Here is a 13,620-nt window from a genome sequence, read left to right as displayed (position 1 = left end):
TAGGGGGCAGCGTATCACCATAGCGTATCTCCACACACCACCACTTTCACAGAATGAACACTGAATATAGCGTAAAACTTACAGTGAATCTTTTCTATGGCATCGTCAAGATATCAAAATGCTACAGAGACATTAGAGCCAGAGTACTGGACAGATCAGTTCATCGGATCATGCAGCTGAGATGACCGGCTGTCTCACCCAACTAGCATAGTGGGAATCTAAATGGCTATTTTCTTGCATGTAAAAAATATTAAAACATAATTAAGTGACACTCGTGTCAAGCTTACTTCTTCTTCCTTTCATGTTGGACTACAATGACTCACTATCGTCTTTGAAGTGCAAAGTGGTATTATGAGACAGGAGGGGCTAGGTGTAGCTCCTTAGCATGCTAACTTCAGTAGATATCTCTGCTACACAATACAGAGACATCTTTGACAAGACTTCAAAAAGGTTTTTTCTTCACATTCATGAAATAAACTTCTGGCTAAACCTTACATAGTGCACCTTTACTGGGGAATCATTATATTTCCTGTCCAATGTGTAAACTGATGATAATACAGTAGGTAAAGCTGTAATGTTGTCCAGCACATACATTACTCCACTACCCTCTAATATCCTGTTGCACACCAAGATACAACTTGAATAAAAGTGTAATTGGGTGAACATGGTTTGCTCGAAATGCATTAAAGTTACAAACATCATCTACACTGCCATCATCATGTTGAGTCTCTGGTGTAAAAACAACATTACAGGGCCCATTTTCTAAGATATTGAAACATAACAATCATATTTCATATCCCATGTTAAACAGCAGGTTTCTGGGTAAAAAGAAGCAATATTAGACTCCAATAAAGACATAAATCTCAAAGCTAACATCTTGTGTTGAAGTAGTTAAACTGTGTACAAACAACTGTGTATTGTACCTTTAATTTACAATCAGAATAAAGCTCACGTTGGAAGATGACATGTCACATACAGCAGAAGAAATCCAGAGACGTACACAGACAATTAAATGCCTGGGCGTACATTCCCACGCACACACACCAGGCACTGAGGTGTCTGGAGAGCAGAGATAGGGCTGTCTCCATCAGCCTCTCCACCAACCCAGAGGACTTAATCAGTCAGTGAATACACGTAAAATGGAGGCTGTCATCCACCTTCAGCCCAACAGACTTCCTGCCGACACTGTTCTCTACCGCCGACGTCCTCAAGAGAGAGAAAAAAACATGGCTTTTCCCTACAGCTCCATCCTCAACCGAGATTTCCCACATCATATTTCCTCAGCCGCTGTGTGAGAGAAACCTGATTCGCTGTCTCTTCTGCAGCTTACTATAACAGCTCAAATGTTCAGTTTTTCTTTTCTATAACAGCGTCTTTTCGTTTTTCTTTTTTCATTACTTCTGCTCCAAGGGAAGCTGAATGATTTCATTTTTCAGCTCAATGTATGATTAATGCACTTTAGCAGCACAGGGTTGCAAAAGTCTCTCTCCCCTCTACTTTATCTACAGCCTTTCCATTCCTCCTCACGTGGAGACAGATGGAAATCAGGGTAATGGAACAGCAAAGTGACCCTGACCCTGCTTCCGGGTCAGAGTAATTCGTCATGGCAACGATCCCAACACTCAACAGCAAGGCAGTACATAATTGGTCATAAGGGGGAACCGCCAGCACCTGGACATGTGCAAACTGACATGGGCTTGGCTAAGGCAAAGGTTCATGAATCTAAGATGTTGTTTACACTTTGAAAAAAATGTCTTAGCATTTTAGGTCATAGGTCATAATTGGAAAACAATGAAAATGTCTATTACAGCCAATGTTTGGTCATAAACAGGTCAGATAACTTGGTTACTTCACTTAGTATCAGCCTCCTGCTCTTATATCGCAAATCTAAAAGTTGTCCTTTGCTGTTTCTGCTGTCAAGACAACTCAACAAGTACAATGTAGAGATTTGTTCACAGTACATGAACAGGATGTGTAATCAAGTCGACCAATTATTCCTGCGATGCTGCACTGAGATAGTTGATCAAATCGTTATTTCATGCTTATGAGCATGTCAGACAACATAAATACAGACATGTATTGTGTCTATGGCATTAAGCTTTCTTCTGAATATTACACAAACACAGCATCGAACCATGTCAGAGCATACATACAGTATGACATGGTTTTCATATGTCTTCAACATGTTTTTCTTGTTCACACTACAACATACGACAGGTGCTTTTCAGATTAAAGTGCAGGGAGCTTTCTTTCTTAAGCCACATGTGTTAGGGGTGCCAACCTACATTAAATGATAAGTGACGCCGTTTCCTTCTCAAATGTAGTCTGCTTGGTGGTGACATTAAGACTTTCATGCACACACCCAGTGACAAAAGAAAAAAATCTTCAAGAGGGAAACAATGAAACTGTTGATATGCTTCTTTCTAGAGGTTCCTGGGAGAATGAGGGAGATGTTTTTTTTGTTGTTTTTGAGATTTATTACTGTTTGTTTGCCATTTTGGCGCTTTATGACTTGGGTGCAGCCACTGTGGAACTGCAAAATGGGCGAGTGCAAGAGTGTGTGTGTGCACCAGTGGGTGTGTTGGAGCAGTAGAGAGGTGTAGAGAGGATAATAAAGAGAAAATGGAGGGCTGAGAGAGCTAGTAAAGAAGGTAAGAAGAATGGACAGGAGGTTGATTCAATGAAAGTGAGGAGAAAGTGCAAAAGAAGGAGAAAGAGTGAAAAATGAAAGAGAAGCAGTAGTAGTTTGGGGGGGAAAAAGAAAGAAGCTGAGTAGGATGAATGCATAGAGCTCAGAGAGAGGCTCAGTCTGCCCCAGCTCACCAAGAACAAGTGTATGTGAGTGGTTGGACATCATCTGATTGGGCTGTATCTCTGTGTCTGAAGAAGCAGATCAGCCTTTGTGATAATAGTTTTTTGTTTGCTCTTGGTTTTGTGTGTATGTGTATATGTGTATATACGTGTGTGTGCGTGCTCCTATTGTAAAGTGAACACAAGAATAAAACAGGCTGTTAAGAGATGTGAGAGAAGGCAGTAAATGTATAAGCACACCAATGACTTAATTACACTGAAGCCAACATTTGCACGCAATTTGTCAAAAAAATAATCACGTCTCGCCCACTCCCCACTGCTTTTATTGACCAAGAATGGCTGATTTGATGTTTAATGAAAGTCAGTGTTGCATTCCGTTAACTTGTGTTAAGACATCACTGCAGCGAAAATGAGGCAGAAACTAAAAGAGATTTATAGCCTATCTTGTGTTTTGGTTGGAGAATTTTGATCCAACAGCACAATTACACAAAAGTCTCTCTGTTGTGAAGGATCGCACACTTTCCTTTTACAAATGTCTGAATTTTACATTCTGCTGTTCAGCTGTGAAAAAGACACTTTATTTACTTGAATTATTTTCATTCCACTTTGTGTTGGACTTCAGATTGAATTATTGAGGATGCAAAGACACAACTAATGATCTTTTTTCGTTTCGCTGCACTGCTGCCACTACATTATATTCCCATGAATAAATGTCATGAGTCTTTATTATGGGACTGTGCACAAGCCCAAGAAATCAGGTTTCCACAGCTGGATTGCCCGTAATTATAATTAATTCTGAACCTGATAAGGACAACCAGGTTTCTTGTTAACAGAAAGCTTGCAGAAAGCGGACAATAACAAGGTCGCTTAAGTGTATGTAAAACAACTTATTATGAATAACCAACTCTAATTGACTAATGAAGGAATCTTGAGACAGCAAGCCACTTTTTACTCTTTCAGTTTACTTGTTTGCTTGTGTTAAATAAAATCTAAGTTAGGTAACTACCTCTAACCTGAGATACCAGGAGAACATACAGACATAACAGACACCTTGATGACATGTGGTTGATAAAACATTAATATAATGACAATACAAACTGCAACCTACAAAATGTATGTTGTGTTTCACTTACACGTTCCCGACACAAGATGAAGAATGTGTAGAATCTATTGCACCTAGTACATCTGAGTCACTTAATTAAAGTATTTGACTAGTGTGTTAGTTCCAAGTGAAAACTATCACAGCAATACCCCTGACAGCCACTAGATGCTGACTCCAATTGACTCCCATCCAAAAAGTGTCAACTCCTCTCTAGAAATACCAAGTCAATAGTTTTTTTTCAGTGAGTCATTATGATCTCAATCACTAAATTTAGGCACTCTTATAAGTGTGCTGTTGGTCATTTTGGAATGACTGCATTGTTAATAAAATTTGAAGAATTAGAGTAGCTTTGATGTTTGTTGTGTCAGTATTGATTGACAGCTGTGATTGACAGCTGGCTCACCTGCTGCTCTCTCCGAATCTGGGACTCGAACCTGAGTCGGACTATTGTCTCAATAGTTCAGTATGTTTAATTTTACTTGATTATGATACCTGCCTTGTTAGCACAATTTAGCTTAAGTAATTAATGTTAGCCCAAGTGTGCACCGCTCAGTATTCCCAGTATGCTAGTGTTAGCTTCAGTCTGAGGTAGCAGCTCGTGTTTCCAGATTGTGAAAGGCAACATCCTGCACTCCTTATTTGGAAGGTTGTGGCTCCAAATGGAAAAGTTGGCGCCAACCGTAAGCAGTAACTCTAGTAACTCTAACTCTGGGCTCCAAAATAAAGCAATGGGCAACATCACACCTCGCTACATGGATTTTAATATACAGTCTATCGGTTATATGTATGTGTAGTCTTACTGTCACAGCCACATATACAAAAGAATCAAAAGAAAATGTGTTAACAATTGAAAGCTTTGTGCATTTGGACCATTATAACACTTCATCCCACAAGAATTTCTTTGTCTACGTTTGCTTGACATCTATTTTTGCTACATTGCTAAACCACGGCTGACATTTATGTATTTACAATAAGTAAAGATGCCAAATTAATTAATTGATTGTATGTCCCACAAAGTATCTTCAACAAAAACACAAAGGGCTGTCTGTTCAATAGTGACGCAAGCATCCCTTTTTGCACATTTTGAAGCTGTCATGTCCTTGGGGGTGCAACGCCCCCCCCCCCCCAAAAAAAAAGATTAAAATACATCAAAAAAGGGATTAAAGAATCTGCCGACACCCCTAAATCCTTCAAAGGGCGTCCGACTGTATCAAAGGATGAGCATGCTTAAATATGATGCGACACACATGACACATGAAGAGTGTTGGTGTTCATCTTATAATTTCTACTTCTGTGGGGAGGCAGAAATTAGATTTCAGTGTAACGTGATATCAAAGTAAAAAAATAAATAAAAATGGCTTTACTTATCTTTATATGCCACAGTAGCCTATAGGTGAGAGAGGGAGAGAGAGAATAACATAGGAAAGGACTGAAAAGGACAGACACAAAGAAAAAGCTAAAACAAAAAGCTGATATATTTGAGTGGAGAAACGTCTCATGTATATGGATGGGTCAGGAATGAAACAAAACAAAGATAGCAAGATCGTGAAAGAGAGAGGACAAAATTAATTCCCTGTTTTCTCATTTGGGGGTTTCCCTTTTAAGCGGCGATGAGGTGGGGCTCACTTCAAGCAATTCTGAGTTCAAAGCATGCCAGTGGGAGGAGGGACGGCTGTGTGGGAGAACAGCAGACAGTTAAGATGGGATTTCTCATTACTCGCGTCTCGCTCTGTGTCCTGGCTATCACCGCTGTATACCGCTCACTCGCTCTCTCTGCCCTATAATTTCTCTCCCCCCCCTCCTTTTCTTTCGCAGAGACTCAAACTGAATACATAAGATTGTGCCCCACTAGGCCACCCTCCCCCTTCTTCTTTTCTTCTCCAAGTCTACATGTGTTTCCACAGTATCTGACTGTGCACACAGAGGCTAAAACACACAGAGGCAGACTGGATGACAAAGCAAGAGCAAAGAGGAAACACAAGGCGGAGAGTAGTTACCATGCACACGATGTGGCTTCAAGGCTGGCTGCATCAAGGCTGCATAGTAATGGGAAGGCAAATATTCCAGAAATCATTCTTTACTGAGAAATTGGACATTTGACTGTGTTAATAATTTTACTTTCACGATGGATTACTCTATCATAAATTCATTTAATCAATTATTTTTGCCAAGTAATCAATTAAATAATAGTATATCAAAAATAAACACAGATGTGTGTCACCACTTATCAGATTGTAGTGACTGAATGACAAAGAATAATCAAACTAGCATTTAGCAACAATTAACTGGAAATATGTAATGTGACTATTTGTTTTTTCTCTTGTCTATTATCTGATCTATTTCAACATATCCTATGGTGTTAACACCCACAATACTAGATGTAATGCATACAGTAATCAGATCAAACATACGAGTGGGCGACTTTGGCTCAGGAGGTAGAACTAATCAGGTCAGTGGTTTGATCCCCGGCTCCTCCAGTCCAAATATCGAAGTGTCCTTGGGCGCGATACTGAACCCCAAATTGCTCCCGATGTCTGTGCCATCAGTGTGTGAGTGTGTGTTAATGGGTGAGCATAGACACATTGTGTGGGTTGCTTTGGATTGAAGCGCTGTATCACTCCTGATGAGCAGGTTGGCATAGCAGCCTCTGTGTGTGTGTGTGTGTGTGAATGAGTGAATTTTGGCATGTATTGTAAAGCGCTTCGAGGGGTCGATAAGACGCTGTATAGATTCAGTGTATTTACCGTTTACCATACAAGTAGGTGTTTACAGCAATCCTGTCACTGAATCTTGAACTCATGTGGACATCCTCATAACCACATGACCCTAACGCTAACCCTGAAGACAGCAGGAGCTTGGGGTAGCAGAGACGTGAAACTAAAGAGCAGTGCGGCGTGACGATGATGGTGATAACTGTGATACTGGTGGTGTGTGTGTGTGTGTGTGGGGGGGGGGGGGTTCCTTGAGAAGAATGAGCGGCACGTCTCCTGACAATCAATCCCAGATATTACCCCGATATTTGTCAGATATGCTCCCTGCCATGTTAGCCATCCGTGACTCATTCCATCATTACATCCGAGAGGTCACGCCCACTCTGCCCCCGCCTGCACTATCGTTCTCGGGTGTGATGGCGGCCTAATGGCCTGCTCTCTCTACACTGCAATTAACCTTTTTATTGGCCACCTGCCAGCCAGCTGGAGATAGATCAGTGGCTGAGTATGTGTGTGTGCAAGTAAAACCATAAATGCAATAGCTTAATGTGTTCTGAACTTGTGCGTGCATGTATGTGCACAACGGCTGCAGCTTCTACGTCTATAAATTTCCATGTGAAGAGTGTGTGTCGCGCGTGTGTGCGTCTGCTTCTCTGCCTATAATAGCTGACACATTTCACCTGCTCCCCTCTTCAAGTAGAAATTGATTGTATCTAACATCCCATCATGGTTGACCCAGGTAGATCCTGCTGGTAGCAAGGCTGCCTGATAGCAGAACTCATCTTGAGGAACTAAATAAGTCTCCTCTGCATTATATGTCAATGCAGCTGCAGTGACAAAATGATGATGAAGCACTGAGATTGACTGACTGCAGTACTGTCCAGCTATGGTTGAAAAGACCTGAAGATGCATGCTCATATGCATGCACACTGGAATTTACTGATTTCACACACACACTAATAAAAACACGGAAATTCCTGTTCTAGGTATCTGTTTTCTTTAGAGTGAATCTGTTTTTGATTAAGGTCAGGAGAATTGGTACAGTTAGGAAGAGAGGGAGGGAGAGAGAGAGAGAGACACAGAGAGAGAGAGAGAGAGAGAGTTAGAGTGTGTGTGTGTGTGTGTGTGTGTGTGTGTGTGTGTGTGTGTGTGTGTGTGTGTGTGTGTGTGTGTGTGTGTGTGTGTGTGTGTGTGTGTGTGTGTGTGTGTGTGTGTGTGGGCCACAGACTAATTTTCTACTGTCACATCAACATTAAGATAATTTGTAGAAAGGCTGAAAAAGGCTAATGCGTGTGTTAATACAATTTTAAGTGCATTACTTGTTTGGCAGATCAGGCACATACTGCTCTTATTGCTGCTGGATCAGCAGTAAGTAAGACAGCTTCTACAAAATGCATCTCCAGGGTCTTACAAATGTTAAATGTTTGGCCTTAAATTCTAGCCTTATATTAAATAAAATGTTTACGTTGCTTAAATGTAAGCCTGCGGTCATAAAAGGAGATTCAAATGTGAATCACTGATGTCTAAGATATCACAGCTAGGAACTCCAAACTATCAGTTGGCCAATCACTGTACTGTGTTAAACACTAAAGCACTATGACAAAAGTTAACTGAATATTCTTCTAAGATTTGTACAGACAAGTAGCGTCTGAGATATTCACATTACACATGCAGTTAGAAAACTGAATTCTTTGAGTGAAGAAGGAAACATCTTCTCAATCTCTCCACTGCTAATATACTGCCTCATTAACTTGTAGTTCAAGAAGCCTTTTAGAAGAAACAGAATCACAGTCAGACAGCAACTTCACACTGGTACTCCAGTATCAGAGAAGCTTACACTGTACTATCCTATTGTCAACAAGAGGCCTCTCTTGAGCGTCTTTAAATCTACCAGAGCAGTGCTGAGGAGCAAGCAAACAGTAAACGCATTCTGTGGCTCCTCCAGCTGCAAATACAATTTCGGGGCACGACTTCACTCAAAACACCTAATAATCCCACATCACTCGCTGTTCCCAAAGTGAACAAGGTCACATTGTAGGACTAGAAATGAAAAAAAAAAAAAAAACCCAACAGACCATTTTTCGAGCATTTATCCAGTAGGGCAATGTATTCAGGCTTCAGCAAGGTGAAGGAATTTATTTCAGAGAAAGTAGAAATGGCAAAGCAATTCAAGGACAAATAATACAGGAGAGAACCCCTTTTCTACTTTCCTTGATTTTTAAGAAACAACTAATGATAAACTGTCTGAAGGAGTTCCATCTGAATATGTAACAAAGCTTGGTTGCTCATTAAATGCTGTTTAATCTCTGTGTTATTTAAAATGTACAGTAAGTATTTTACATGAAAATGTGTATTTCTCATTTTGTATTATAAACTTCTTTCACACAAGCATTGAATTATTCTAACTGATTAGACCTGTTTTAAAGTTAAAGTTGAGAAGAGCTATCCTGGGAGTTTAGTGAGGTCACATTCACACACACGTTTACACCTGTCAGTCGTACGTGTACTGTACGCACACACACCAACACACACACAGGGGAGGTCCTTTCAGCCATAAACAACTGAGAACACCTGTGCAGGTGTGCCATGGTGTGTAAACCCCTTGCTGGTGTGCATGCAAAATTTTCAAAGTCACTCATCTCAACTCCTCCCACAGTCTGAAAAGGTCCAACTATTGAATAGTCAAAACAATTTACCCAGAGCTGTACAGTATTGCAACCATGGTAACATGTAGGATATTCCAAAAGCTATCACTAGGTCACTAGTTGATAAACCTTGAAGCCCTTACCTGCTACAGAGAGGCGTGCTGTGCGACTAGAAATGGACCCCAAGTTGTCAATGGTGGCAACGCACTGGTAGGTGCCCTCGTCAGGCTTGTTGTGCTTGGAGTGCACCACGTGGGTGAAGAACAACGAACCGTCGGGAAGTATGCGTCGTCTCTCGTCTGAAACCAGGCTCATGAAGGTGCCGTCTTTCTTCCACTCTACGCGTGTGGCTGCATCGCTGTGGGTCGAGCAGTTGAGCAGCGCCGAGTTGCCCCGGATGGCCAGTGTCTCTTGGGGTTCCACTGTGAACCAGAAGGGGCTGAAGGGCTGCGCTGCTGGCGCTAGAGGGGCAAAAAGAGAGAACGGAGGAATCTTAGTTGGATTCTCTACAAAGACAATATTTAATGCTTTAATTACACTTTCATGTAGGCTTGAGCTGCAATGAGCAATGACACACATACAATTCTGGTTGATGTTGCTTAATTATTGTGCATGGACACTGGCAGCTGATGCCAATGTTGATCTCATTCACTTAATTGTGAAACCAGCATGTGCACACTTCACACCCGTGGAATATAACTGTAGGCGTAAATCTGATGCTTGCTGCAAACACCGCCACCTAAAATGCTTTATTATTACCTGCTGTGATGTATTACTGAACACAACACTGTGCCCAAGTGTCAAACAGATCAGTACTAATTACTTTAAACATTTATTTTTGCATTTACTCTGCAGACAAGGATTCAAAAATGCCCTCTAGAGTACATGGAGAGTACTAACTGCTTTTTTAGTTCAACCACATGACAAGTGACTGCGAAATCAAATCTTCTAAGACGTCATTGACTTCAATGGCAAATTTTATAAGTCACACAAAATATGCTGACGGCTGAAATGAAAGGATTCTACAGGACCCAAAACACTGAAAGAAATGTTCCCGAAAGCAAAACATCTTTTTGTTCATTCTGTCTTTTCAGCCACTGTGCCTCAGTCTATCCCAGAGACTCCAAAAGGCTTTTCATTATGAAACCACAAGCCCCACTGGAATTGGACTAGAGGAACTGACAAATTTAACCCAGTCTAGCCTCCCTGGCAAGTTAATATCACGTCTTGCTTTATTATAAGTAGAGAGTGCAGCAAAGGAGTAAACACTTTGGAACGCAGTTGCCATTTCCTTTCCTCGAGCTTGAATGGTAACATTGCACTGACATGGATAGTGCCAAAGTCAGAGTAAGTGCAATTGCTTTGCATTTGTCCTCATCCATTATTCAAACACTCCCACCCTAAGAGTCACACAGTGGTATTGTTTAGATAAATAACACCAATTATCAGTTCTGCAGGGGTGGAGGAGAGCTAGCAAAATAATTAAAGGGGTATGAAGGTATTTTAATAATGCAACGAATGGAGTGAAATAAGTGTCTGAATGTTAAATGCAGTTTAAAATATGCCTGCACTCTTCCAAGGAAATGGCACGTCTCCAGGGGGGAGCGAGAGCAGAAAGAGACGAAGGGAGAGGAAGACAGAAAAGGAGAGAAAAAGAGAGTTACTGTGTCAATGGTTCAGCTATTTAACTACCAGGAGATAATTTCTCTACCTTGCGGCACCAAGTCCCTAGTGTGAGATCCAAAGAGGGAAGGAATGTAATGTGTGGTCCATTATGGTGGCAATATGGTTGCTTGTCCTCTGTGCACTTAGTTCTCTTCAAAGCACAAACAATCACTGCAAAATGCTTCAGAATATGACTGAGTTGGATAGATATTTTCCAATTTCACATTAGGGAATAGACATAAGACAACACAGCATTCACATTAAGCTGTGCAATTGTTTCAACACTAATTCACCAATGGAGAAGACTAGAATAGAAGAAGGAGTGGGAGTGCCCTCATCCTGTCTCAATAGCCAGTGTTAGACCTTGGCCAGCCTGACTATAACATCGAGGCCAAATATAAACATATCTTTTTTGTTGACTGGATATTACTTATGTCTTCTCACGGCTACTGCAGCAGCGTTTTTACTGAGTAGTAAAACTGGCAACTTTCACATTTGATTTATGTGCAGCTGTAGAATAGACACAATAAAAGGCTAAATTACAGGTTTGCTGGTGGTGTACAGACAGCAGAATTGCTCAAATATGCAATATTTTACTTTGAATATCCATTCATGCAGAGCTGGATGCAGGATTCAAGTAAATAAACAGCAGTAAGGAATAAAATATATATACCGTTCTGTGCCAGCACAACACATTTTCAGCTATAATTCTAAGCAGTAAGTGAGCTGTTTTAAATTAGACTCAAGTAAGCAGCTGATTTCAGGAAATTGCAAATTCAGAGCAGCCTAGTGTACATATTGGGCAGAATGTGACAACACCAGCAAAATGTATTTTACTGATGGTGTACATGACAGATGGACGGAGACCAGAGTGGAGTAGCAGTGGGGGGAAATTCGTCACTCCTGCAGACCAGAGGCACCATGGCATGCTTAATCATCTCTGCTTTAAGCTGCTGGAACAGTGTGTGTGGGTTGGGCAGAGCTTTCAGACCCAATCCTGGCTATTTTCCAGCCTCTCTCTATCTGAGGAGGAAAGTGAATGGGCTTGAAGGTCCTGCGGCATCCTATCAGAGGCAAAACAGCCGCCTTTAGCAGCTTTTTATCCCCATCGTAGGAGCGGTAGGGGAGGGCTTAGCTACGGCTCTGCTGTTGGACAAAATGGCGAACCATCTGCTTTCAGTTGCAGACACAACATCCACATTTGGTAGAATGGGGCAGGGGATAGAAAAGGAGACTGGATATGGGGGTAGTGTTAGGGGGGGTTGATGGCAGGCTGAGGAGCTGGTATGAACTCAACCACACTCACCTTCTTTCTCACAACATCCACACTATCTCTGCGTACAATCGTTTCCCTAAAAACTCTATTAAGGCTGCCAGTCAAACTGTAGACAGATAAACCCACAAACCAACAAGAAGCAAAACAATAATGACACTGGTGGTGGCTAAAGTCCAAAGTCCAATAACACAGGAAGGTGGGACACTATAATCAATGCTGGACACACACTACATGCAGACTAAATAAATGTTTTTTTATGCAATTTGTCAACCAGATTTTTGTATTTCCATGTGTTTGAAGTGTTTGTAAGGTAGAGACACTAGAAACTACAACAAAAGCTTCACACATTCATTCCTGAACACGGTCTTAGTTACAAGGTCTAGACAGTGTGCAGGAATCTTTCGATATATACAAGATAAAATTGATTTCATTACTTTTAAACTCCCTCGAATTATTTGGAGAAAATGTGGGATAATACATGAGACGCAAACATTGCAATTTCAATTTCATCCCTGTGTTTACACACTTAGTGAGTCCCAAAGGAAAAACAACAAAGCCCAAATATCAATGCAAGCTTCTTAACTTCAATCAGAAGCAATTTCTGTGAGCTAAGTCAAAGCTGGAGAAAACATTGTGTTTAGTTTTAGTCATAAATCCAGTGACTGTAGTTAAGATTTTTAAGGTTAACTAACCCAAACCGTCTTTCCTGTAATGGAGGGAGGATGATAAGCAGGCGGGTTAAATAAGCAGGATGAGGCTAATATCTCAGCAAAGAACAAGGATCATTTTCTGTAGCTTTTGACTGGAAACAAAAGATCACTGTAAGCGACTACTGACAAGCTTCAAGTTTTAGGTCAAAGCCAAAGAAAAGTTTTGCTTTTGGAAACTTACAATAGAGTTACAGGCCTGGGTAAAAAAAAAAAAAAATCCTAACGAACACCTACGGATCGAGCTGCATTCTTTTGATGTATTCTGAAGTGCTCATTGACAGAAGATTCAACAGAGCGTACGTTCACATACATCATCAAAGGGCAGGGAAGTATCTAACCAAACCTCGCTGAAATAGAACATAATGAAAAGAAGAAGACAGAGTGAATTTTTACAATAGCAAATTCTGTCTATTGTGTAGAAGATTGTATTCTTGTAGTGTAATGTGTTCATCAATAATATGTTTTTTACAAGGCAACATACGGTACAAGGGTAAAATGAACTTTTCCTTAACTGTTTCTTATAGTAGGTTTTTTTTTTTTTGGTGGCAAAACACTGCAGGCTTTTAACAACACAGCAGCAGAGTTAAAGAAGGAAAGTGGTGTCAGAAACCACATTACACTGAGGGGAAGTGTAATCTATTCAGGCCCAGCAGTGTGGGAGCCCCCGTTTGTCTTTGAAAAATAGGAACCACCACAACGG

General features: G+C 40.9%; 1 protein-coding gene across 5 annotated transcripts in view; it reads right to left on the bottom strand.

The window, feature by feature from the left end:
• The window catches only part of neo1a (neogenin 1a), a 159,967-nt gene that overhangs the window by 92,629 nt on the left and 53,718 nt on the right, over positions 1-13,620 (bottom strand). For all 5 annotated transcript variants that reach the window (XM_062418935.1, XM_062426282.1, XM_062432447.1 and 2 more), the window contains exon 2: positions 9,413-9,730. In XM_062418935.1, coding sequence (XP_062274919.1) covers positions 9,413-9,730 — 318 coding nt within the window. The remainder of the gene's footprint in view (positions 1-9,412; positions 9,731-13,620) is intronic.

This window comes from Scomber scombrus, chromosome 1, assembly GCF_963691925.1.
Source record: "Scomber scombrus chromosome 1, fScoSco1.1, whole genome shotgun sequence".
Lineage (NCBI taxonomy): Eukaryota > Metazoa > Chordata > Actinopteri > Scombriformes > Scombridae > Scomber > Scomber scombrus.
Note: the sequence above shows the minus strand (reverse complement) of the source record. Positions and strands in the feature narration are given on the sequence as shown.